Raw genomic sequence first — 27,028 nt, forward strand, 5'->3', positions numbered from 1 at the left:
GATGAAGCATATCTACGGGGAAGGGATGAGAAAGATGGGGAGCAGAGATCTTCCCTTTCCCTTTTATGCCCAATGCTGAAGGTAAGGCATGGGCAGGAGACCACTGTATAGTACATCCTGGTGAATGGCGCCCATGGGTACCTTAGTGAAAGGCTGAGTAAGGTACCACTGCAGCAGACCTGGCCTCTCCTTGGCCTGATGAGCAAAGAAGCCCAGGTGCTGTCAACCTCCAGCCCCCCACCCCCCTCCAGTATGTGGTGCAGAGCTGTGTGCAACCTCAAGAGGAGTTGTAATCTCTGAGTCTCCATGTTGTTTGTGTGATTTGGTGACAATGAGACAAATGGTTTAAGACCTTAAGCTTGCCTGCACTGTTTTGAAAAATGTACCTCCTACATTAAAAACAAATTACCTTCACTGCTAGCTTTGAAATAAATGACAGGTAAATGGCAACTTCCTTTTAAACAGTGTATTACTAAAATTTTTTAAAAGGCTATGGTGGCATAGCCATACACCATGAAACATAGAATAGTATGAAAAATATGAACTCCTGGGCCTCCCTGGTGGCGCAGGTGGTTGATCATCACGCTGTGAAGCTGTCCACAGCCTCTGCAGCACTGGTTCGATCCCAGCCGGCTGGCGAGGGTCCCTCATGGCGCAGCAGACCCCTCCTGTCTCGCCTGCTGCTCCCCTCAGCAGTGTATTTCAGGCAATCTGCCTGTTCTGTTCCCTGTACTGTCTCTGGTGAATCCTCTCACCCTCCCGCGCATGTGGCCTATACCCCGGTTCTTGTGTAAATGAATAAATGTTTTTAAAAATAAATAAATAAATAAAATAATAGAGTCTAAACCAGTCAGTGCCAAACAAAATAATTACTAACATTTGATAGCTTACCATGTGCTGGCCTCTGCTCAATGTCTCATATGCATTATCTTATTCAATCCTCAAACAACCTTATGAGAAGGGTGCCATTATCCCAGTTTGACAGATGAGGAAACTGAGACCGAAGAGCTAAAGTAAGTTACTGAAGGGATCTTAGGCAAAACAAACATCAAAGCCCTGATTACAGTCCACTGGGTCAAATTCCCAGAACCCGACTCCCAACCACAATGCTATTAACAGAAATCATAGTTTAGTCAAAAATTTTACACAGGGAGGATGGGAAAAGGGAAAGGAGCTGGCAAGGGGTGGAAGTATAAACCTTCTTCTTATAATTCTACAACAAGAAATCAATAAATTAATACATCAAAAAAAGTACTAGAAGCATACTGTTTAGAAACATGGAGGTCGACAACAAAGGAGCTAACAGAATCAAAAATGGTTAATAAAAAAAAAGGTTACTCCCATGGAATGGAACTTGAGGTAGGGAACCTGCTTGTTATTTTCTTTTAAAAGACTTGACATTATTAGATCTTTTAAAAACCATACACATACATTCCTTTGATAAAAAATGATTGAAAGAGAAAAAGAAAGAATATCACAGATCACTCAAAACCAGAGTCTAATGTAGTGACAATCTTTTGCTTTTGCAACAGCTTCCATTCTCCTCCACTGGTAAAAAGTATTTGGGTTTTGCTTGGAGAATCTCCCAAAGACCAGAGAATCTGCCCAGAACCTGCTGGATAATCTATGTGACTGTTAATACCTGTCTAAAATCCCTGGACAAACAATGTTAGGGACCAATGGCATCCTTTGCCTGGAATATTAAGCATAATGAGAAAAAGACCTAAGATAGCTGGAGCCAATTCACTCAGAAGTAGAAACCCTCTATAGTTGCTGCTACCCCAGGACTCCTTAGGTTTGGTCATTTCAAGCTTTCCCTTAAATTCGTGAGCTGCCCACTTCCTTTTAATAAAGTCTTCTTTGGCTTAGGTTAGCTGAAGTCACTCTCTGTTGCTTATAACCAAAGAAACTTAATGGAAATGTTTAATTAAAATGTTTGAGGTTTTTGTGCTTTTACTTTCCAGTATAATTTAATACAGTAACTTACAAACTTTTTTGACCTAAAAAAACACATTTTGTATCATGATCCAATAAATATGCATACACACACATATATAAAAATGTCTACCCTAATATTCTAAAAGCATTACTTTCTATTTTTTAAAGACTTTATTTTTAGAGCAGTTTTAGTTTTACAACAAAACTGAGGAATGTGCAGAGATATCTCATATGCCCCCTACCACCACGTGCACAGCCTCCCTCATTATCAACAACATTCACCATAATAGTTTTTTTTTTTTTTTAAACCAATGCTGAATCTACATTGACACATCATAATCACACAAAATCCACAGTTCACCTTCGGGTTCATTCTAACAAAGTAAATGGTGCTGCATATTTTGTAAGTTTAGATAAAAGTATAAGAACCTATCTATCATATTAATATCATACATAGCATTTTCACTACCCAAAAAAAAACCCCCTTGCTCTATGTATTCACCTCTCCTCTCCCCCCAAATTCCTGGCAACCACTGATCTTTTTACTGTCTCTATTGTTTTGCCTATTTTAGAATGTCATATAGTCGGAATGTGTCTCTTTTTTGATGCTGACTCAGACCCACCGCCAGTGGTGATGGTCCACAGTTTGAAAAATACTCCCTGCACCTGCTACATCTACCTCCGACAATGAAAACAACCCAGAAAGCATGTCAGCCATACTTCCATGTCCTTGTGGAAGGACATGATGAATTCAGGCAAATGGCCTAGCTGGTGTCTGAGCTCTTGGCTCCCTCTAGGACATACCACCCAGTTAAACTGTCTACACTGCTGACACCAAAAGAAACATCTGTGTATTTATTTAGTCACTCACTCACTGTGAACAATGCCCTGAATAGTGTGAATATATGACAGTTTATGACAGTGAATATATGACAGTTTCCTGGGGACTATCCAGAGTCATAAATTCTATCTAGGTGGCTCAGAGGAGTGGAATCCAGGACAAAGCCTGTCTTCTGACTGATTGTTTACCATCTCCTAACCGTCCTTAAGAACTCAAGAATGTCTCCAAGACATAGCTGGGTATTGGCTATCTCCTTCTCAGATTTGAAGCAAAATAATTCTCAAGTCCAGCCTACAAAGAAAAAATAAAAGGAAATGTCTGTGTCCATCTTGTTCTAGAAGTCTCTGATTAGCTTCAAACTAATCTATGGTTAGAGCCTGAATTCTGTAATGACTAATTTCCTACTGACTCTTTGGGGCCTGCTAGACAAGCAGCCAGAAATTAGGGGATGGAAGAGGATGTCAACTCATTCTGAAAACTGCCAATGTCTTGATCTTAAGACCTGCATCTCTTTTCTACAAGTAAAAAGAAGCTAAAACATCCCTCTCCTTTATTTTCCTCATACCTCTTTCCCTGCCTCAACCATTCCAACACAATGAGCAAGAGCATGGAGCAGGACTTGGGGATGACACAGCAAGGGATGGATTTTTTCCCCATCTCCTCAGCAGACAGAGGCAGAGGAGCAGAAGCTACAGAAGACTTAGAGAACTGGAGGACTGGTGAGCAGAAACACTCACAGACCTGTGTGGTAGAAACACTCACAGTCTGGGCAGAAATGGAGAGGGTGCTGTGAACAGTATTTAGTGATCATCTGTACTCTAAACTTGAAACGAGCAACTAGAAGAGCTATAATCCAGTTGCCCCTGGGTTAGTTCTACCTCAGGGCAGGCTGAGACAGGAAGAGGGGAAGGGAATCAGATCCAAAGTAGAAGGAGGGGGAAGGGAGTGATTACAAATTTCCATCACTCTGGGTCCCACTTCACTCTCAATAATTGCTGGGAACTAGATAAAACAGTGTACACACATTCTGGATTAATTCTCCAGCAGAGCCTAAAACACTCCATCACAAGTTACCCTCCTCAGCCTCTTGAGAGGGAATATATAGCCTAGTGGGGTATGGAGGTGAAGAAGCACTGGAGCCAGGGGGTGAAGGCAACAGGGCAGATCGTTTAGCAGCTTCTCTCTGACCCTCACTGGGTCCAGAAGCCCTCGCTGACTCACTTCCCCTCCCTTCTCAACCTAATTCTTCCTTTTTTTTTTTTAAAGATTTATTTATGCACACAAGAACTGGGGTACAGGCCAGAGGTGTGGGGGTGAAAAGATTCACCAGCCACAGAGTGGGGAACAGAACAGGCAGACTGACCAAAGTACACTGCTGAGGGGAGCAGCGGGGGAGTCAGAAGAGGTCTGCAGCGCCATGTGGGTAGCTCCCTGGCTGGCCAGGGATCGAACTCATGTTCAGAGTCTGTGGATAGATAGCTCCATAGGTTGCGTCTTAACACCTTGCGCCACCGGGGAGGCCCTCAACCTAGTTTCTGGCATCTCCTTCATCCACTAGTCCAGGGCTTGGAGGCTGGAGACGAAGCAAAACCAACCAGCCGTCCCAGGAAGCCGTGCGCCGGCCGATAGGGGGAGGGAAGCAGGAGGACAGCAAGGGGTGGGGGAGGAGAAATCTAAGCGGAGAGGTGACCCCCAAGCGGACAGCTCTAACCCTCCAAGTGAAAGGTAGTCTCAGGCCCATCTCCGCGTCGCTGAAGTCCTATCGCCCCAAACCCCCAGTCAAAGCTCTAGGATTTCACTCTCTACCCTTTGTCTGGTGACTGATCACCCAAAGCACCAGGCAATCTCCGAAGGGCCTCTGAGGTTACCAGGACCTACAGAAAAACCTAATCGCTCTTGTCGGGACACAAAGTCAAAAGCAACGCAGGGATCCCATCCCTGGAGCTGGGTCTCCCACGACCCAATGTACAGCCCACAGGACACGGAGTAACGCGCGCTGCTGGCCGGCGTCGAGCCCCGGGCAGGAGCCGCAGTGTCCTCCCCCAAGGGGCGGGGACGCCCTGAGTCCTCGAGCCTCAAAAGAGTCTGCATGTCGCGACACCCAGGACTCTCACGCCCTCCGTGGGTCGGCAGAAAAAGAGAAAGAAAGACAAGCTGCCCCAGGAGCTAGGTAAGCGCTGCGAGCGCGGCACCAGGTGAGGTCAAAGAACTCGGCGCAAAGCACCCGAGGGGCGGAACTGGAAACCAAGTATACCCAGCCCGGGGGCAGGGCGCCCGCTTTTTCTTACCGCGATTTGTCCCTCCGGGTGCACGTCCACCGCAGTACACCAGTTGCGCGTCCCGTTCATTTTCCTCCCCCAGGGATCGCAGCGCAGACGCCAGCCCTCTTCCTTGCGGTCCGGCTCCTACAGGGCGGGCGCGCACGGAACCACCCCCTTGTATAGGCACGTTAGGGGCGGGGCTGTATGCAGGACGCGCCCCGAAAACGCCGTTCACCAATCAATGCGAGCTAAAAAGCACAGCAGGCGTGGCCCAAATGGTCCTGGACCTGGCCTTCTGCGCTCTCAGATTTCCATAAAGGTGGGACTTGGGAGCTCGCTAGGTCTGCTTAACTGAAGTGTGTTTGCACTTCAATACTCATCAATCTTTCTGTCTCCTTTTTCTACCTCCAAGATAAGTGTTGGTAAGAGAAAATCACCCTGCCTGTCTTTAGATAATGAGCAGTTGCAAAAAAAGCTTCCCCATTCTCCCATATATAGAGGCAGTAAGTAAGCTCTGTGAAGCTGAGCAAACCTTTCCTCCACCGTGGAAATGCAAGGGCAAGCTCACTCAGACTGGCCTAAGCCAGTCTGGCAGGTGCCCTTCCTGGCAGGTAGCCCAGGCCAAAGTCAAAGCCAGCTTGGATCTGGGTGGGGCTTGTTTTGCAGAAGCTGTTATACCAAAGCTGCCCTTATATGGTTGGGAGAGGCGGGACACGTTGCCTTAAAAGGAATTTGTATTCTTGAAAAAAGATGAGCATCAACTTATCCAATGGTATTTGCTCCCCAGCACAGGTTAGCATATTAAAGGCCTAGAAGGGAGGGCTGGCCAAACAGGACCTTGGCAGCCTTCCCCAGCTCAGCCGTGCTCTGGGTGTCTGCTCCACTGGTGAGAGGCAGAGTGGATAGGAGGCAGATCTGACCCGCTCATGGGTGGGCAGCACCCCTGAACCTGGCAGTAAGCCCTGGTGAACAGGACCTAGACCCCTCTTCAAGAAAAACAAGGGCAGGGGTAATGAAAACTTCCCACCTCCCAGACAGGAACTGGGTGCCATGCCAGGTAGAAATGGATAGGGGCCTCCAAGCTAGGAGGTGAATGCTAGGGAAAATCCCTCTGCTCCAGGGTAATAAAACAGTCTGATCTTGGGGCCTCCCTGGTGGCGCAGCAGGTTGAGTGCAGCACTGTTAAGCTATCCACAGCCTCTATAGCGTGGGTTCAATTCCCGGCCAGGGAGATACCATGGCGCAGCAGACCTCTCCTGCCTCGCCCACCGCTCCCCTCAGCAGTGTTTTCTGTCTGCCTTTTCTGATCCCCGCTCTGTCTCTGGTGAATTCTCTCACCCTCCCATGCCTCTGGCCTATACCCCAGTTCTTGTATAAATACATCTTTAAAAAAATATAGTCTGGGGCCTCCCTGGTGGCGCAGGTGGTTGAGTGCAGCTCTGTGAAGCTGTCTGTAGCCTCTGCAGTGCCGGTTCGATCCCCGCCGTCCTCGAAGCAACCCACATGGCGAGCACACCTCTCCTGTCTCGCCTGCTGCTCCCCTCAGCAGTATATTTTGTCAGTCTGCCTGTTTTGTTCCCCACTCTGTCTCTGGTGAATCCTCTCACCCTCCCGCGCCTCTGGCCTGTGCCCCCGCTCTTGTATAAAAAATAAATCTTAAAAAAAAAAAAGTCTGGTCTTTCTCCTCTAATCCTCCAAGAAGCCATTCACTGGCTTTACTATTCCTAGGAGGTTGTTCAGGAAAGATAGGAGCTGCTATAAACACTTCCAGGTTCCCTGGAGTCCATCTGATCTGCTGTAAAGGGAGTCTATAAGGTAAAGAGACAAAAACTCCAGTTTTGACCTAAACAGCTTCTTTATACCACTTGGACCTCCAAATAAACCCAGAAAAAGAATAGAGAGGCCAAGGATTTCAATATAGGCATATAATTTTTAATATTTAATTTAAATAAAATCAAGGCTGGATTGGATTGGAAGAGATTATCTGATTTGTAGAAGAGGATTTTTTCTTAAAATCATGATATTACAAGTCATTGGTGAGAACAGCCTGCTTCTTTCCTCAGGTTCCTTACAGAGCCTGCTTAGGAAATGAGAGGTGAATCATCTCCCTTACCTCCTCCCCACCAGGGCTTGGCTCTCCCCAAAACCTAAAGGAGTAAATCCTTCACTGCCTCTTCCCATCTCTACCAAGAGTCAGCTTCTAGCCCCAGCCAGGGAGTCTATATCAAGTCCAAGCTCCTGAGATAATGAGGGTCTTTTGGTTCCCTACTGAGGTTGGGCACATCTGGTTAGAGAAATCTCAAGGAAGATCACAGACACTGTGACCTTCTACTTTTCAAACTCATTGTCAGGGTTCCCAGGTGCAGCTACCTTACAAAACACATCTATAGTCGAAGGAAAGGGGAAGGATGGAAACCCTGAGCAGAACCAGGCCCTACCACCTTATTATGGCCGTACCAAAGTCTCTCTCCCAGGGGCTCATTGGCAGAGAGCTGCCAGTTCTCTCAATCGGTCACTGGGGCAGCAGGCAAGGCCTGGGTAGGGAAAAGCTGGTCCTTAGAGAGGTATGAACGTGCAGGTATAAGAGCAAGAAGAGCATCCTTATCTCCTTGCCTTGACTAAGGCACTGAGGGGAAAGAAAGGTGAGAATGATGAAGATGGGAAGAGAAGCAGAAAGGATCCCTTGGACCCACTAGCTTGGAGAAGGGGAAAAAAAAGGAATGGAGGGAGATGAGGACTACCACATGGGTGCCACAGCTGTGCAAAAAGGTGCATCTAAGAAGTAGGTTGGGCCACGCCAGCGTGTCCATCACATGATATTCCCTTCACCCTGCTCCAGAGTGCAAGGAAAATGGTTTGCAGGAGTCAAGGGAGCAGAATCACATAGGGTATTTCCCTGAGCCTGAGGGTGAAGGGCTAATGGAATAAAGCTTTATATACATGGCAATTCTATTCCTTCCCATTGTACTCAAGCCCCTGCAGCCTACATGCTGACCATCCTGCTCCTGGGAGGGAGCAAAAGGAGGGCTCGGCACTTAAGAGAAGGGCTCGGTTGGCCTAAAATACCCACCACTTCAGTGGTAAGGGAAAGCCCATCCACCAGCTTAGTATTGTTGCCTTTTTTATCCCCACCATTCACATCCCTCCCTGTCTCAGATCCCAACAACAGGGTCCCTCTTCACTCCCCAACAGGAATGGGGACTCTGAGGCCGGGCAGGGTAGAGCAAGGCTGATCAGGATAGGCCTCGATCTTGGTTTCTGGGTCCCGGCGGACCTCTAGCTAACAGGAGCTAGTCTGAAGGTTGCTTTCCGTAAGCAGTGATGCGATGGAATTAGGGTCGTAAACACCGTCGAATTCCTCATCTGAGCTCAGTCCCTCATGTTGGAGGGTGGACTCAGCAGCTGAGCGGGAAGCTTTGCGCCTGAATCAGAGAGAAGAATACTGATTAGGGAGGGCGAGAGAAAGATTGAGAGAGTCACCCTTTCCATGCTAAGAAAACTCCCAGCTCTTTCAAGACCCAGAGCTTCTCACTGATCAGAGATTTGGGGACATGGGCTACAGGATGGGGGCTGAGATACTAAAGGAAAATCAGACTGGCTTCCAGACAGGAATGCATAGCTACGAAATCCCACCTTAGAGCTTCGCCTTCCTATCCAGTGCAGGAGAGCCCATTCCCTTCCTGCTCTGTCCTCATGAGCAGCACATACCAGTTGTCCTTCTCCAGGGTTTTGATCCTAGCCTGGAGCTGTTCATTGATTTCATGCTGCTCCTCCAGCTCACGCTGGGCCTTCTTCCTCAGACCATCCAGTCGCTCAATTTCCTCTTCTGCTTCATCCATCTGCCGCTTCAAAGCCTTCACCCTCAGGCTTAGCTGGGCGGGATACCAAGTGCCCACATTAGAAAAGCATCCCACTATGGCCTAGGATCCTCCTCTGCAAAAATCTTAACAAGGGATTGTTGCCCCTAGCAAAATGTTTGTGACCCTGATCTCAAGTTGCCTGATCTCATGCGTTTGTCTTGGGGACTAAATGAGTTAATACATGCATGATACTTAGAGAGCCTAGCAAATCCTAAGCACAAAAATACATGTGCTCAATGACTGCTCTAATTCAGTCCTTTCAGTCTAGTCTCTCTGTCCTCATACAAGGAAAGGCTAAGTTTGGAACCCAGGAATTGGAGCCTCCCTTGCCTTCAAGCAAATGCAAAGTAAATACTTTCCACATGGTTGTGTGGCCCTGATTGTCATCTCACCTGGTCTTTCTGGTCATTGACATGCTGCCGCTCATCATCAATCTGGATGGACAGCTCTTTGACTTTCCGCTCCAGTTTTCTGTTGGTAGACTGGAGGACTGTCCTCTCCCTAAAAGGATAGGGCAGGGATATCTATGGCTGTCATAATTTTTAAAGGAATCTCTACTTGGTTCCCTGCTGCTTCCAAGGACTCCTTTCAGTCATGAGCCCCACCTTAGACCAGGACTAGGGAGGATCCAGGGCAGATAGAAAGACCTGGGGGTCATTCACATTTCAGAATTCTGCAACCCTCCTGTTCTCTAGCAAGAGAAAGTTTCCTGAAAGATCAGGCAAATTTAGGGCCTCCCCGGTGGCGCAGCGGTTGAGCGCTGGGTTGTGAAGCTGCCCGGCCTCTGCAGCGCCAGTTCAATCCCCGGCTGCTCCCCGGCCACCGGAGGAGGATCCCACATGGCGCACAGACCTCTCCTGCCGCCCGCTGCTCCCCTCAGCAGTGTACTTCGTTCCTTCTGCCTGCTCTGCTCCCCACTCTGGCTCTGGTGAATTCTCTTACCCTCCCGCGCTTCTGACTGTACCCAGTGCATGTATAAACAAAACAAACAAACAAATAAATAAATAACATGCCTCTATAAAAAAAAAAAAAAAAAAGATCAGGCAAATTTAGCCACGTCTGAGGTAGAAAATGGATCAGCCCCAGAAGAGAAAAGCCTACGGGGGGGATGGGCTCGTGTCACCTCTCTTCCGATTGCAGCCGCTCCTGCAACTCCCGATTCTGGGATTCAAGCTGAGAGACGCTGGCGTTGGGCTTCTGGAAACCTTCTGAGCTGGCCAACCGGCTCTTCAAATCCTTGTTCTGAGAGGGACAGGTTGCCTCTGTGTTTAGTACTCCACTTCTGATCCCTTCCATGCTCATTCTGCCCACCTCCTGGGGCCATATCCACTCCCTTTCCATCCCCCTCACCTGTCTCTCCAGGGAGATTTTATCACACTCCAGATCCTGCCGAGCAGACCTCTCCTGCATGAGCTCTGACCTTAGCTGGTCCACCTGGTGGGGACAGGTGAAAGGAACCAGACTTAGGGAGGGCTAATCAAAACAGCAAGCTGAACCAAGTGGGACAGAGTAACTGTAGGTTGCACTCTGAATCCCCACATTCTCAGGAACTAAGAAATCAGTGTTTTCAAATGGGAGGGTTCACATAATTTAAACAGGAACTCCTCAATTGCCCCAGGAACAAGCATCCTTTTTGAATGGAAGTAGCCCAGACTTAGGCCAGCGAGAGTCCAGGCCACCGGGATTCTTCCCCCCACTCAAATTCTTGGTTTCTTTCCACCCAAAAAACCCTGCTAACCCTCACCAACTCAGAAAAGACCCTGAAAACAGAGCCAGGTATGCACAAATTCTAGTCAGAACTCTTCAGATTGTGAAAGCTGAGAGGTCATTTTTTACATGGTCAGCGTAGACACAGATGAAGAGTAAAGAGAGGGTTACCTGGTCCCGGGCCCGATTCATCCGTGCTGTCAGCAGCTCCACAGTGTTCTTCTCCTCATCTAATTCCGCTTCCAGTCGTGAGACTTTTTCCTATGGCAGAGGAACAACAAGTAAGTTCTGCTCCTAATGCCGGACACCAGAATGCTAAACTCAGACTAGGACCTCTCAAGCCCTTGCTTCCACAGACTTTTCACTCTCCATCATCCCTATAACCTGTTGGTCCTTACCCCTGATCCAGAGTCACCTTGGAGCTAGCGCCCTCTGCTGACCAGGTACAGCAGCAAGGGGCAGGGGAGAGGCACCTCTGGACTTGGGCCCTTGCCAGGATTACAAGCCCCAAGAGACAGCCCTGTTTCCCTAGTGGGAAAAGAGACAAACACCAAATCCTGGGCCAAGGCTGAGATGAGAGAGGTGGAAACTAAAGTACCAGGATACAGATCTGAGGAGCACATTCAATCCAGGGAGTACCAGGTAGAGACTAATGGGTAGGTTCTGGGACCTACTAGATTTGGGTATCAGATCCCCCACTTCCTAGCAGAAGGGCCTTGAACAAGTTGCTTAACTTCTCTGTGTCTCAGTATTCCCAACTTGTGAAACGGAGAAAATATCCTGACTTCACAGTGTTATTCTGAATCTTAAATGCACTGCACACAGCACAATATATAACTGTTTGCTGCTACTATTACTGGTATTATTATTATTATTATTGCTGTTACTGGTATTATTATTATTATTACTGTCAAATATAGCAAACTGTGGCTCACTGTTCATGCTAAAGGAGAGAAGCCTTAGTTTAGCTTCAGCCAACTGCTGCAGAAAACGCAGGATTAGAAGCTCAGCGTTACTATATTTTCAGATATATAAAACAAATCAGAAATCTGATTTTTTATGCGTGATTCATAAATTTCTAAACATTGGCAATTAATTCAAAATTGTTTAAAAACACTGTAGTCAAATAGGACCCACTGGCGGTGGGCTGCCAGTTTCCAACCCCTTGAGAGACTTGGAATATGTTGGCACCCGTCTCCATAGTGTCCCACTGTGCCAGGATTTGGAATCCTTTTCCCTCTTCCAGCCACCACATGTCACCCAATGTCCTTACCTCAAGGCCCTTGAGTTGCCGGGTCCTGTCATCTTGGGAGCGCTTTTTGTTCTCTGCCTCTTGCTGCAGCCCCTCCAATCGTTGGGCCAGCAGCTCTTTATCCAGCTGAGCTGTGTCCCGATCAGCCTGGGATGCCTGCAGTGCCTGCCGGAGCCTCTGGGTCTGAGCAGAAGGGAAAAATCCAAAAGCTCAGGCTAGTACGATGTGAGTTGAGAGCAGGGAGCAGTCTGCCCCTGAGGTGAGAAACATTTCATCACTAACATTCTTTAGAATTCCACAGTATGGTGACAATAAAAAGTTGAATGACTTGTAGCTCATTTTCTTTACTGTTTTAAAATTCTCTACACAAATTAGAATCATCTGACAAATTTTCAGACTACCAATCCTGAGCCCCAGTCCCAGGGATTATGTTTTAAGTGGTAAGGGATATAGCTTAGATACAGGTTTCCCCTGCTGTCTGAAAATAGGATGTTCCTTTTGGTATGATTTGATAGGTTATTTTGGGGGCCTGGGAATGTTCAAAATTTTTTTCCATATAAATTAAAGGTTTTAATTGAAGGGATTCCCAGACCCCCCCGCCCCCCAAATAACCTACCAAATCATACCAAAAGGAATGTTCTCTTTTTGGATATTGAGGTAAACCTGTATTGGGTTTTTTTTAAATCTCCACAGGTAACTCTAAAATATAACAGAGTGAAAATCACTGCTCCACTGACAATGCATTCCCTGTTGTCTGTACCTTAGGCAAACAACTGTCCTGCACCCCCAGCTTACTATGTCTAAGTGCTTAAACCTAAATCTGAGCCCCAACTTCCTGTGGTCACAAGTTTAGTTAAGAGGCAATGACCTTTAGACCATGTAGAGTAAAGTAACAGTATCAGGCTTTTCTGCCTTCCCACCATTAGGATAGATGACGGAATCCTGCGGTCCTGAATGCATGCCTGATGGCGGGCACCTGGAGTAGGGTGTTGGTATAGGTAGATGGGATTCACCTGGGCTAAGACTGGGCTTTTAAGAGCAGCGTCACGGGGACGCCAGAAGAGAAGCAGTAGAAGCAGAAGCAGAACCATGAGAGAGCCCAGAGTGAAGACTTGCTGGGGGCTGGGAGGCCCCCAGCCTGCCTGCTGTATACCTGGTAAATCCCAATAAAAGCCTGAAAAGCCACTGAGGGCTCCAGGACTCTGACTCCTCCCTTACCCCGTCTGCTGGGATCACAGAAAACCTGCCCTGTGCCCATTCCTGCCCCTACAGGCCAAGAACACTAGGAGAATTCCCACCCTCCTGCCATTTAGGCTCCTACCTCATCTTGAAGCCGGCTCAGCCCCCCAGAGTTCTTCTCAGCCTCGCTGGCCCACTCCTTGGCCTGGCGTTGGGCGTCTGCCACCTCACGCCGGGCCTTTTCCTTATAATCCTCCAATTGTGTCTGGAGCTGCTGCAGGGCTTGCTTAGAGTCTTCCCCAATCTGCTCCAGCTGAGATGCAGAGAAAAGAGGGTTGTCAGTACGGCACCTCTTTAATATGCCTCTGTCTTTCCTCTGGGCCCAAACTCCCAAGACCCTGCCAGAGTCTCCTTTCTGCCAAAGCAGCCCTCTCTTAACTCTTTCCTGGTCTATGTCCCTAGAACAGCCACTAGTAATATACAGATTGCATGGGTTCAAAGCTTAGCTCTACCACTTATTGCCTGTGTGTCTGTAGACAAGATGAAATTTAACTAATTAAATTTAGGCAATTAAATTTAACTTCTCTGGGTCTCAGTTTCCCAATGGTAAAATGTGATAGTAATACCTATATCAGAAGGTTGTTGTGAAAATCATGGTAGTTAATTATGTAAAGTACTCACAACAGTGCCTGCTAAAAGGTTAGCTTTAAATGGCCTTATTTCAACAAACCTGAGGTTTATTGAACCACTAAGGGGAAAAAATCTGGGGCATCCCTGGTGGTGCAAGGGGTTAGGTCTCAGCACTATAAAGCTGTCCGCAGCCACTGTAGTGTGAGTTCAATCCCCAGCCAGGGAGCTAACCCACATGGCGCAGCAGACCTCTCCTGGCTCACCCGCTGCTCCCCTCAGCAGTGTATTTCAGTGGATCCACCTGTTCTGCTCCCCACTCTGTCTCTGGTGAATCCTCTCATCCCCCCCACCCCCATACCTCTGGCCTACACCCCAGTTCTTGTATGCACAAATAAATCAATCTTAAAAAAAGGGGGGGGTAATCGAACTGGTGCTGCAGTGGCTACAGATAGCTTCATAGTGAAGAGACTTAATCCCTTGTGCCACCAGGGAGGCCCTGTTTGCTCTAGTTTTATAAAGAAAGATTAGGAGGAAAACTTTACCTCCAAATAAAAGCTGTTTATTTCCTTTTCTTCCTTCTAATATAAAATTCTACCAACGATGATTCTAATGTTTAGGTCTTATCAATTTCTATGGTGGAATCCCAGAATCCCCAGGGGGCACAACACCAATGGGAGAAAGGAAGGATGCTTCACTGATGACTTGGCCCTGGCCTCCCCAATGACTAACTTAAGGAAAGCAGCACCACCCCCATGCCCCCCTCACCCCCATGCCACCCAGTGCCCCACCTCCTTGTTCAGTCGGTCCACGGTCCTGTCCAGCAGGCGCTTCTGCTCCTCCAGCTCAGCCTTGCCCTTCCGGAGCACCTCCCGCTGCTTGGCCTCATCCTCTAGAGCCCTATTCAGCACCTGCTGCTCCTGCCCCATGCGGGCCAACCCCCGCTGGGCCTCCTCCAGTCGTGCCTCCAGTGCCCGCTTTGCTGCTGCCAAGCTCCCCTCCTCTTCCTGAGATGCGTTCAGGGCCTCCACTAGTCGCTGTTTCTCTGCCTGGGAGAGGGAGATGCTGAGGGAAGCTGGACTGAGAAGAGGCAAAGCTTGGGCTCAAGGCTTTTGGAGGTGAATAGAAGGAAGAGGGAGGAGGGAAGAGGGAGAGGTATTTGTAAAAAAGGTGGGCAATGAACACAGGCTCAAAGGAACCAGCAAAGAAACCAAGGCACAGAACAAGCAAAGGGTGGGAGATTAAAGGCAAAAATACCAGTGCAAAGGCTAAGACATTCACCCCAAAGCACACTCCAGGAAATAAAACCAAGGGTAACACAGGGTTGGGAAGGCAAACAGAAGCACACAAAGGGCAAAACAGAATCCATGACAGAGTATTTAACCCAGGATGAGAGAAGAAAGTTGAGGAGGAAGCCAATGAGGATGACAGAGGCACAGACCTCCAGCCGCTGCAGTCTGTCCCGAAGCCGAGCCTCCGCCACTTCCCCTCCTTCCGCCAACCCTCGTGTCTCCTTTAGCTGCTGCTCCAGACCCAGGATGCGCCGTCGGAATTCGTCATTTTCCTCCTGGGTCTCCCGAAGCGTTGTTTCCACTGCTGTGCGCCTCTGCCCCAGCACTGTAGCCTCTGCCTCTGCTGCCATCTTAGCCTGCGTCCGGTTCAAGGAAGGCGGCTCAGACCCCAGGGCTCAGTGGACCACCCCAAGGAGAGCTCATAAGAACTTAAAGCCTTAACGAGGGATAGTGCCACCAATCAGAGGCTCCCCTGAGAATCCACCCCTTCAGCGATACAGCAGGTGCCACCAAGTACAACCCTACCTCCCCCTGCCAAATCCTGGCTGCTTTTAACCACACACAAGACCAAGGATCTGGTCTGTACATACCAGGATAGGTAATTTTCCACGCCCTCTGGCTCTTCAGCCCTCCAGACCCCTCAGTCTCCACCTTCTAAGCCCTGTGCCCACTCCCCTTGCCTTGGAAGCCTCTTCACAGTCCTGTCTCAGTTGCTGGAGTGTTTTTTGCAGCTGGAGGTTCTGTTCTTCGAGGCCCTGGCCTCGATCAGCCTCAGCCCTCAGCTGCTTCTCCAACTCCCGTTCCCGGTGTCGCCCAGCCATCTGCTGGCTCTGCCGCTCTGTCTGTAGCTCCTTAAGTTCCTCTTGTGTTTGGTGCAGCTCCTAAAAGGGAAGGGAAGTGTGCCAAGGCAAAGAGAATCAGCATAGGCTATCAGAATATGAAGAAACCTAATGCTCATACACTTTTGGGTGAAGGGAGATCTACAATGGCATGGTTACTTGCAAAAATGGTTTGACAGCTTCTCAAAAAGTTAACCATCATTCCTATATGACCCATAAATTCCACCACCATATAAATATGAGGAGCGAAAGTAGGGTTACATAAAACTTGTACATGAATGTTCATTAGAGCTAAACTATAGAAATGACTCAAATCCATTCAATTGATTTGTTAATAAAATGTGGTATATCCACATAGTGGAAATCTGTTCAATCATAAAAAGTAATGAAGCACTGATACTTGCTACAACAAGGGTAAGTCTTTAAAAAAATGCTGTGCTAGGGCCTCCCTGGTGGCTCAAGGGTTAAGACACAACCTATGAAGCTATCTGCAACACCAGTTTGATTCCTGGCCTGCCAGGGAGCAACCCACACGGCACAACAGACCTTTCCTGACTCATCCGCTGCTCCCCTCAGCAGTGTACTTTGGTCAATCTGCCTGCTCTATCCCCCACTCTGTCTCTGGTGAATCCTCTCACTGCCCACCCCCCCCCCCCACACACACACACCTCTGGCCTGCCCCAGCTCTTGTATGCATAAATAAATAAATCTTAAAAAAAAAAATGCTGTGCTAGATAAAAGTAGTCAGACATAAAAGATGAGTCCACTTATAGGAAGTGCTCAGCAGAGGCATATCCATAGTAGTTACAGGGGGTGGAAGTAGTCACTGTGAATGGATATGAGGTATTTTTTGGGGTGATGAAAATATTCTGTAGTTAGATAGTAATAATATTGTAGTATATTCTGTGACTATACTACAAACCACTAAATTGTATACTTTAAAAGGTTGAATTTTATGATACATATAATTAATCTCCATAAAAAAATTATATGGCATAAGAGCAGATGACAGTACGGACAAAACAGGATTGTTAGTTTAAAAAAAATAATATGCTGAAAATCAAAATATATGATACAATATATACTGTTATGGAAAAAAAAACCAAAAAAAACCCAATATATACTGTTATGCTCTGGCTTCTTTTTTACAAAAATAAAATGAGTTCTGGTTCTAACCCTTTGGCTATAATGTACTTCTGAAATTCAGAAAGTACCATAATTAGTTTGACAGGTTGTATAACAGAGAATAGGTCACCATGGTAAGACATTAACAAAACTAATTACAGAGAAAAAGAAAAATAGAGTATATGGTCTAAATTGGACTTGGTTACTCTCTTTCCTAATGTATCTTTTGTTTATTGATCAAATAATAAAATAAACTTAACATGAAATAAATGAAAAACTAGTTATTAATTTTTAGCTTTATTTGGCACAATAAGTATCAACTGAGATTATTCAGAGGAATGTCCAATTTCACTATAAGACTTTAAACTACACTTGATTACAAATACAGTCTTATGTTATAGACATGATAAACAAGCATTGATTAATTAATACTGGTTAGCTAAGCATCTACTACATATCCAGGAAAATGAATCAAGGAAATGTAGGCCTTAAAGGATCCCCAGACCATATAAGTAAATTCCCTAAAATTAACAAAAACAGTCTCTAAGTTCTAAATCATCCAAAATAATTAACTGCTTGCTTTCTTGGCTTTCACAAACTAGAATTCTAAGAACATGAAGAAAGTATTTGTGTATTCACCTCTATTTTATTATCTTATCTTTCATAAAGTATCATTCATGTTTGATAAAATGAGAATTAAAGAAAAGACCAAAGAGAGGGACTCTTATGATGAATTTCAAGTTACAGTCCCACCACCAAGGCCATGCCTAAAATGTTAACTCCTCATGTCTAGATTCTATAATCCCTGAGCAGCCTTCAAATTACAATTTGGCTTTCCATGTAGGTCAGCAGGCCATGCCAATGCAAGTGTTTTAGTCCATGTGACAATACTTCTCATTGTAAGTTAACAAACTGGCATTCCAACTGTAAACATTTGTTTCGCAAATGTAGTTAATGAGTCCCTGAGACAGAGCAGCTCTTGCTACACTGACCAAATAAGGTTCCTGAACTTGCAAAAACGGCCCTTGTGTTTCACAAATCCACCTAAATGCTGCTGCCATGAGGTCCCTTGGGAGGCAGCCAGCACCCCCTGGCTACCACCCAATCTGGGCACTTAGAGTCCTTTCCATTAGAAACTGCTGCACTCGAGGAGGAGACCAGCACTCTGCAGCAGAGTGCTGGGAAAAGGAAAAGCTGAGCAGGCAGAATGGGGCCTGAAAGGAAACATGTGAGATGGCCACATCAGTGTGGAGGCGTTGGCGGAAGCAAGGCAGGTGCCCATGACCCCCACCTGTCTTCTGCCCCTCAGTACCTTCTTGAGTTCCTCCATCTGGCGAGGATCTGCAGCCTCAGCTCGTGCCTGCCCTAATTCCCTCTGCAAGACCTCCACTTTCTCCCCAAGTTCCTCTTCCATCTCTTCCTTTTCCATCCGCAGCTGCATGAGTCTGAGTCCAGCAAGGTAAAAGAAAAAGAAAAGGGATCAGGATCAGTCTGCCTACCTGGGAGAGGTCAGGACAGTGAAAACCACCTCCCTGGAGCCCAATACACTGGGCACTCATTCTCAGGAGAGAGGAAGGTGGATGTGTAGAAGAGCAGTTGGAGACATAGGAGTATAAAGAGCACAGCATGAGTAGAAAGGAAAGGGATTGAAGTACTACGGGTTAATATTTTTGGGAGGGAGGCAAGGTCCTTACTCCTGCTTGGTGGCTCTAAGCTCCTCTTTGTTTTTCTGGAACATGTTCTGCCAATGCCCTGTCTCCTCTGAGGTCTCCTCCAGCTCCCTCTGCAGCCCACGCACCAGGGCCGACATCTTCTGCCTCTCAGCCTCTAATGCAGCGTGGTCCTAGGGAAGAGGAGAGTCAGGGTCCAGGAGGCTCCGAGGGAGGAGCTCACTTAAGCCAAGCTGTGAATGTAGAAGGAGCAGCTCGCGTACAGAGGGCACCATGACAGCTGCACACCCTGCTACCTGATAAATGCTAGCAGAAGGTTCCCTCCCCAAGTTATAATCCAAATCTATGTCATCTACAGGAAGCCCCTCCCTAGTCCCCCAGTTATTTCCCCCCAGTATCTTGGTCACACACACCCAAGGTATTTCTGGCCTGCATGTTCTCCCTCTGTCTATGGAGGTTTCCTGGCCAAGGTTTTCATTATATCTTATATGTGTCCTCTAGGGGAAGCTCCAGTTATAGCAATGAAAAGACCAAAAACACTGAGGCCTCAAGGCAGCCCTTTTTTCAGGCTGCCACTTTTGTCACATGCCTGGGTCGCATCTTGCATGCTGCGGCGAAGCTGCTCTGTGTCTCGCTGGCACTGTTGGCGGACATGCTCCACCTCCTGGTCACGTGAGGCCACCTCCTCCTTCAGGGCCCCCTTCAGGGCCGTCAGCTCCCGCTCCCGCAGCCTCAACTGCTCCTCTATCCGCTGCTTCCCCTCCAAAACCTCTTCCAGAAGTTCCCGACTCTCTAACAGGTCCTGGGGAAAGTGAAGGGAGAAGCACAGAGGTGACCAAATTAATTAGGATCCACCTGTCATTTGTTCAGTTAGTCAATCAAAAAATATTATTGAGCATCAAGATAAGCACAGTACCAGGTGCTCTCTGTCCCCAAAGATGTCTAGTTAAAATAAAGAAATCCCACCACCTGGGGCTTTAGTCCCCCCCACCAGTGAGCTGGCCTGAAAGCACACTTTCAGGGGTATCTGTAATAAGCTACCTAGTCCCCAAACTTTGGAGAGACTTGAAGATGCTCTAGCTACAAGGAAACACAAGCTAGGGTTCAACCCTGCTCCCCACCTTCATAAGCACTTCCTTTGCAGACTCAGGCCCCTGGGATTGTTTCAGTTTATCCTGCAGCTCCACCACTTGCGTCTCCAGCCCACGCCGGACCCTTTCACTCTGATCCAGGAGAAGTTTCATGTTCTGGAGCCTAACAATTAATTACAGATAACATAACTGAGCAATATGTGTCAGGCGGTTTTCTAAACACATGTCTTACTTCATTTAAACCTCATTCCAAAAAAAAAAAAAAATTAAGTACACCTTCCAGTCTGTGTTTAAATTTTAACTTGGCCTTCTCTAACTACCTGATTTACTATTACAACCTGTCACGATCCAGCCCTTCTGATCTGCTTTAACCTACTTTATCACCCTCTCACATATTACAAATTTATTCACAGGCTATGTTTATTGTTTACTGTCTGTTCCCCCTCACCAGACACTGCATCTAGAGAGCACGGCTCTTGTTCTCTGTACAGTTCACTGAGGGCCCCAGGAATCTAGAATCATGCTTGTCATACTGAATTCATTGCAAAAAACATCTGCTGAATGAATAATGGAGTCATCACAACAATTGTGTAGATAGGTACTACTACTAACCCCATTTTCCAGATTAAGAACCCAAGGCAAAGAGGCATCCCAAGTAGCTAACTAACCCACACACTATCACCATTACTGACAGAAAAGGTAAAGAGAAAAGTCCTATCTTTAAATCACCTCTCTCTGTCCCTTTCAGCTTCTGGAGATTTCCCTCTGTGTCCCTCAGACAGCTTCTCACTGGCCTCTGCCCCCATGCATCCCTCATGTTCCATCAGTAGCACTCACTCCTTGGTGCTCTGCTGAGCCTCCCCTTTCTTCTTCTCCAGCAGCTCCTGCAGGCGGCTGCACTCCTCTGCCTTCTCCTCCAGCTGCCGCTCCAGCCCAGCCCGGAATGGCTCGAGCTTCTGCTGCTTCTAGAAAAGAAAGCAGAGTGAAGGAGGTGGAGGAGCAGGGAAAGCTCTCAGAGCACCAGGAATAATAGGAATGTCTACCATTTACTGACACTCACTATATGAAAGGCATTGTCCTGGGGACATTATGTATTATTAGTCGTATGTCACTTAATGCTGGGGTTACATTCTGAGAAATGAGTCATCAGGCGATCTCACCACTGTGTGAACATCACAAAGTGCAGTTACACAAACCTAGACATTATAGACAACATGGCCCCAGGCTGTATATAGGGACCACAATTGTATAGAAATGGTCCCTCACTGATAGAAACATTGTTACATTTTAAATCCTCCCAACAAGTCATGGTTCTTGTGAGGGTTTAAAATACCTCCACAAATTCTTTGATATTTCTTTCAAAAAGTGAAGCCTCTGGTCCAATCATCATGGAAAGCTGTCCCCAGGTTCCTCAGTCTACTAAAAATGGAGCTACCATACGACACTGCAATTCCACTACCCCGGGATCTACTCAAAGCACACAAAAACACTGATTCAAAAGAACACCTGTACACCTGTGCTCACTACAGCACTATTTACAATACGTAAAACCTGGAGACAACCCAAATGCCCAAAAATAGGTGACTGGATCAAGAAGATGCGGCATATATACACAATGGAATATTATTCAGCAATCAAAAAAGGTAAACTCATGCCATTCGCAGCAACATGGAGGGAGCTAGAAGGAATTATGCTCAGTGAAATAAACCAGAAGGAAAAAGAAAAATATCGGATGGTTTCACTTATAGCAGGAATATAGGGGACCAAATAAGACATCAGTGTAAAAAAATAATAACAGTATATAACACAACAAATCAAAAACAGACAATTATAAATCAGAGAATACACACTGCAGGGGAGGATGAAGGAGAGGGAGGAGCACAGGGGACTGAGGTGATGGTGCATGGGTGCATTGGTGAAGGAAACTCTATGGGTCTGCACCTGAGGGGGTGGGGGGAAGCAAATATTGTTTAAAAATGAACAATGATGTAAAAAATTTAAAAAAATGAAAAAATAGTAAAATAAAAAAAAATCCATTCTTAAATTTCAGAGGCAGTACATTTTGCTGTCAAGGAATATTTTTCTGATCATAAAACATACTTTAAGAATGACTCTTATAGTGCATTTTGTTACTTCTGTCCCCTTTGGGTTCTTTCTTGATGCTACACTTCATGTGCTAAAATTCCTTGATTTCACAACAAAGTTAAACTGCATTCAACCAAACAAAAACAAAAACAAAAAAGGTGCAGCCTAATTCCTCTCCCCTAGAATATGGGCTGGACTTAGGGTCTCTTCTAACAAATAGAAAAAGGAGGAAGGAACATGTCATTTCTGAGATTAGGACATAAAAGGCATTGCAGGGCCTCCCCGGTGGCGCAGCAGTTGAGCGCTGGGTTGCAAGGCTGCCCGCGGCCTCTGCGGTGCCGGTTCGATCCCCGGCTGCTCCCCTGCCACCAGAGGAGGGTCCCACATGGCGCAGACCTCTCCTGCCGCCCGCTGCTCCCCTCAGCAGTGTTCTTCGGTCCTTCTGCCTGCTCTGCTCCCCGCTCTGGCTCTGGTGAATTCTCTCACCCTCCCGCGCTTCTGACTGTACCCAGTGCATGTATAAACAAAACAAACAAACAAACAAATAAATAAATAAAACATGCCTCTATTAAAAAAAAAAAAAAAAAAGGCATTGCAGCTTCCTTCTAAACACCTCTTTTGGATCACTCATTGTAGGGAAAGGTAGCGGCCATATTGTGAGGACACTCAAGCAGCCCAAAGAAGAGATCCACATAGCGAGGAACTGGGGCCTCCACCAAGAGCACTGAAGAAGTCATTTTAGAAGTAAACCTTCCAGGGCCTCCCAGGTGGCGCAGCGGTTGAGCGCTGGGTCGCGAAGCTGCCCACAGCCTCTGCAGTGCCTGCTCAAACCCCAGCTGCCGGCGAGGGTCCCACATGGCACACAGACCTCTCCTGCCATGCCCGCTTCTCCCCTCAGCAGTGTATTTCGGCAGTCTGCCTGTTCTGTTCCCCGCTCTGGCTTTGGTGAATTCTCTCACCCTCCCACGCTTCTGACTCTACCCAGTACTTGTATAAATAAATAAATAAATGAATCTTTAAAAAAACAAGTAAACCTTCCGACTCTGGTCAAGTCTTCAAATGACTATAGCCTTAGCCAAGAGTTTGTTGGAATCTCATGATAGACTCTGACAGAACTACCCACTAAAGCTACTCCCAGATTCTTGGCTCTCAGGCCTGGGAGATATTTTAAGATATTACGTTTTGGGTAATTTACACAGCAATAGATAACTAATGTGATATGACTATTATCCCCACTTTACAGTTAAGGAAACAGGTTTAGAACAGTTAAAGAACCTACCCAAATCAGTTACACAGCCAACAAGTACTGGTAACAGGATTTGAACTCAGTTTTGAGTCTACAGCCCACCACTTAATCAATATACTACATTGCCTTCTAGGAAACAAAGGGGGTTACAATTTAACACTTACTAAGCACTAACTACATATAAGACAATAAAACAGAAGCAGTATTTAAAAAGGGGTGAGGGAAGTAGAAAAGCTTTAAAATAAGACTGACTTGAGTGCCTCCCTGGTGGCGCAAGGGGTTAAGCACTGCACTGTGAAGCAAGCCGCAGCCTCTGCAGACGAGTTTGATCCCCGGCCAGCCAGGGAGCTACCCACATGGTGCAGGAGACCTCTCCTGTCTCGCCTGCTGCTCGCCTCAGCAATGTCTCTCAGTCAGTCTGCCTGTTATGTTCTCCACTCTGTCTATGGTGGATCCTCTCACCCCTCGCACCTCTGGCCTATACCCCAGCTCTTGTATGCATAAATAAATAAATCATTAAAAAAAAAAAAAGACTGACTTGAATTTTTTAATTCCTTCTCTGGAATGTGCTACCTTGAGCAATTCACTTAACCTCTCTGACCTTCCACTTTCTCATCATAAAAGGGTCCAGGATGCCTACTACACAGGGTCATATCATTATTACATATTACTCAGGACAGTAACTGCTATAAAAAATTATACAATTAAATGACAATTACTATTGTTGCCATCATGATGATGATGATGATGATGATGATGATGAAAAGAGCTGAAGTAATCTGCTCAAGAATATGATCGGTAAGTGGCAGAGCCAGGACGGTGCCTCCCAAAGGAAATGTTATGGGGGGCCTCCCCGATGGCGTAGCGGTTGAGCGCTGGGTTGCGAAGCTGCCCGCAGCCTCTGCAGTGCCGGTTTGATCCCCGGCTGCTCCCCGGCAGGAGGGTCCCACATGGCGCACAGACCTCTCCTGCCGCCCGCTGCTCCCTTCAGCAGTGTACTTCGGTCCTTCTGCCTGCTCTGCTCCCTGCTCTGGCTCTGGTGAATTCCCTCACCCTCCCGCGCTTCTGACTGTACCCAGTGCTTGTATAAATAAATAAATCAATCTTAAAAAAAAAAAAAAAAAGGAAATGTTATGGGAAGAAGCTAGACAGCTGCTGAGCGTGCTCCTCCTCTCTATGCTCCAGAGAACCTTTGCTGGGACTTGTGCACACTTGTCTCAGCTCACGGGACACACAGGTGCTCCTTCCATCACTTGGAAGAGCAGACCCCAGTCAAGGATTTTCCCCTGTGAGCCTTCATCCCTCCTGGACCTCTCTAGCCTCTCCTCACCTTCACCTCTTCATCCAACTTTTGCTGTAGCTCCGCCACTTTCTGAGTGAGTTTACTCTGCCCTGCCAGGGCCTTAGCAGAACCAGAAGTCACCTGCCAGAGACATACAGAGGAGGAAGTGAGTCCATATCCAGATCCCAAAGCCCTAACCCTGACCCTGACCCACTGTGAGGCCACTCACCACCAGAGGCTGCATCTGCTCCAGCACCAAACTGACCTTCCTCCTCACAGAGGTTTCACTTTCTGAGCTTCTGGAGGATAAAAGGACAGAAGCAAAAGTTAGGAGGGGAAGAGGTAGCAGGGATAAAGGAAGAGTTAAGAGGAGGGAAGAGGGAGAACATGGCTAGAAGGAAAATCAGAGTGTTGCATGACCTGCCTGTTGGGAGGCCCCACTCACCCCTCCCTCAGGATGCCATAGATGGCGGCCTTCACATGGTCCACACTGCCTGGTGGGGCTGCCTCCTGCTGGTCCCGGAGAAGGTCCGGAGTTGATTTGAACTACGAGAGGAAACCCAAGGAAAAGAAGTCAGAAGGCTGCAAGGGATTCAGATGAGGTGGAGGTAGCAGGTGGGAGCAGGGGTTTTTAAAACCAGATGCACGAACCTGAAGTGGGATAAAGAGTCAACACCTCCAAGGCCTGAGCCACAGGCAAGGGAGCGGTCCCAGAGGACACACTCCCACTGTTGGGACAAACCAGATTTTCTTCAAGCAGATCTCAATTAGCTTTGAGCTTGTCACAAGTAATTTGTTACTAATGACAGTTAATGTGCTAGAATTTGTCAATGATTTACTTTAGAAAGAGTCTAACTGGGTCTCAGGAAAGTCACTTCCCTGCTTACTTGCACTCCTGAGCAGGACATAAAGGGGATTTTTGGCAAGAGCACTGGCTCCCATGGTATACCCTAGAGGAACAGGAGTGCCAGTTTCCCCAGAGCCTGCATTTAAGAATGTTGCAGCCCTAGCCAATGCAGGGGACAGAGGCACAGATAATGGTGAGGCAATGACATGCTTGTGAGTGGTGATGCCACAGTCTGTTCAGAGTTTTGCCCAGGGAAGTACCTTGTACATTTAACTACCACATCTGGAGGCATAAGGGGGAGAACAAAGGGTAAAGACTTTCTGCCCCAGGCTATTTGAATCAACAAGAGGTCCCAGGGCTGAGACAGGTGGGGTCTGACCTGCAGCATGGTAGGGTCCTGTGCTCTCTCCCGTGGCTCCTCGAAGCTCTGAAGAACCCAGTCCTGAGTCCGATGGGTGCGACCGAGACTTCCAAAAGGACTCTGGCTCCGGGCTGATTGTTTCGAGCTGCCTGTGTGGTTGTTCTGCTTTGTGGTCGGGCTCCAGTGGTTGGGGGACCGGCGCTCCCGTGCTTCCAGGGTGTCCTGTGGGAGCCGGTTGTCCAGGCTCTGGCTCCGCTTACGCTGTTCAGGGGGCAGCGTCCGCATGCGGCGGCCAGTGCGGCCCCGCGTCTGAATCCCGGGGCGGCTGTCAAACTTGTTGATGAGGGAGTCCACTGAAGACAGGGGAGCAGTGTCAATGGTGGTCCCTGGGGGAGGCCCTTGCGGGGCTAGCTCCAGCAGACTGGTACTCCTGTTGCTCGGGCCCAGAGGAACAGGGTCTGTCAGTGAGGCCTGCGACTGGGACCGGAGCAGCCTTCCACTCCAGTGGGCCCCATGTTCCTCATCAGATGTGCTGCCATGAGAGGGGGCAGGAAAATCCTTGGCCTGAGAATAGGGGTTCTCAGGGAATTCTGAGTTGGGGCTCAGAGCTCTAGGGGCCCCTTGGTTGTTGGCCCCTTTTATTTGGACCCCAAAGGAGTCACCACCTTTCTCCCCACTGTTGAGCACCACAAAGGGCTGCCCAGCGATGCCTTGCACACGCACTGCCACTCCATAGGTACTGGCTCTGGCGTCCTTCGCTGGGCGTCGCGCACGGTGCAGGGAGCCCATCTCCGCATAACCCTCTGGCTCTGTGATGAAGCGAATCTGGACTCCGTGGTCCACAGGGCCGCGGGATTCAGTCATGGTGGATGCCTGCTCCATGGAAGAGGGGGAGGTCCTAGAAGACCAGGAATATAGTTAAGGCTGAGAGATTGAAGTAGAAACCCAGAAACTGCTACCTGCCCAGCTTTTGCACAGCCACTGGCCTGGCAGTTCCTTCTATCTGGTACAATGATTGTCATTCTTCATCTTAGCAGCAGAATCAACAAAAGGGCCTATGAAAACAGACTGCTGGACCTTTTATCTTTCTCCCTACTTTCTTTTTTTTTTTTTTAAATAATAAATTTTATTTTTATATTCCCCATATAATTGCAACCCCCCCATTCTGACCCCAATCCCTCCCCTCCTGGCCCCCACCCCCCAAAAAGTGTCTCTGGTTCATAGTTTCTTGTTGATCTCTCCCTACTTTCTGATTCAGTAGTCTGAGGGGGCAGCCAAGGATCTGTATTTCTAACAAGTTCCTAGGTGATGTTGGCTGATATTACTGGTCCAGACTCCATGCTTTGAGACCCACTGACCTGGAACCATTTCCTCTCATACAGAGCGGGGAGCGTGGCTTGGTCAGGAGTTTGAAGGCACATATGCAGAGTCATCGCGTGCCTTTCCCAGCCTCCCCAACAGACACCTCCAAGGAAAACCCACTCCACTTCCGGGAGAATACGCAAAGAAATTGATAGTAATGATT

At 47.5% G+C, this 27,028-nt stretch overlaps 2 protein-coding genes across 4 annotated transcripts in view; both read right to left on the reverse strand.

The window, feature by feature from the left end:
- Positions 1 to 5,127, reverse strand: part of TUFT1 (tuftelin 1) — a gene marked incomplete at both ends in the record, with an annotated part of 36,781 nt that extends 31,654 nt beyond the window's left edge. For both annotated transcript variants that reach the window (XM_084241931.1, XM_084241930.1), the window contains one exon: positions 5,068 to 5,127. In XM_084241931.1, coding sequence (XP_084098057.1) covers positions 5,068 to 5,127 — 60 coding nt within the window. The remainder of the gene's footprint in view (positions 1 to 5,067) is intronic.
- Positions 5,128 to 8,229: 3,102 nt separating this feature from the next.
- Positions 8,230 to 26,400, reverse strand: CGN (cingulin; the record flags this gene model as incomplete). Of its 2 annotated transcripts, none has more annotated exons than XM_084243246.1 (20): positions 8,230 to 8,462; positions 8,749 to 8,912; positions 9,293 to 9,401; positions 10,024 to 10,142; positions 10,251 to 10,334; positions 10,779 to 10,868; positions 11,881 to 12,042; positions 13,181 to 13,351; positions 14,457 to 14,714; positions 15,107 to 15,313; positions 15,638 to 15,838; positions 18,234 to 18,366; positions 18,616 to 18,764; positions 19,181 to 19,393; positions 19,713 to 19,845; positions 20,520 to 20,647; positions 24,344 to 24,436; positions 24,525 to 24,594; positions 24,741 to 24,841; positions 25,522 to 26,400. In XM_084243246.1, 20 exons carry the CDS (start codon positions 26,383 to 26,385, stop codon positions 8,321 to 8,323), a joined length of 3,591 nt encoding a protein of 1,196 aa, XP_084099372.1. In that variant the 3' UTR covers positions 8,230 to 8,320. The 2 variants fall into 2 exon arrangements, with proteins under 2 accessions (XP_084099372.1, XP_084099373.1); XM_084243247.1 differs by having other exon boundaries at positions 24,528 to 24,594; positions 25,522 to 26,385.
- Between the last annotated feature and the right edge of the window lie 628 nt (positions 26,401 to 27,028).

This window comes from Talpa europaea (genome assembly GCF_964194135.1).
Source record: "Talpa europaea genome assembly, chromosome: 9".
NCBI lineage: Eukaryota > Metazoa > Chordata > Mammalia > Eulipotyphla > Talpidae > Talpa > Talpa europaea.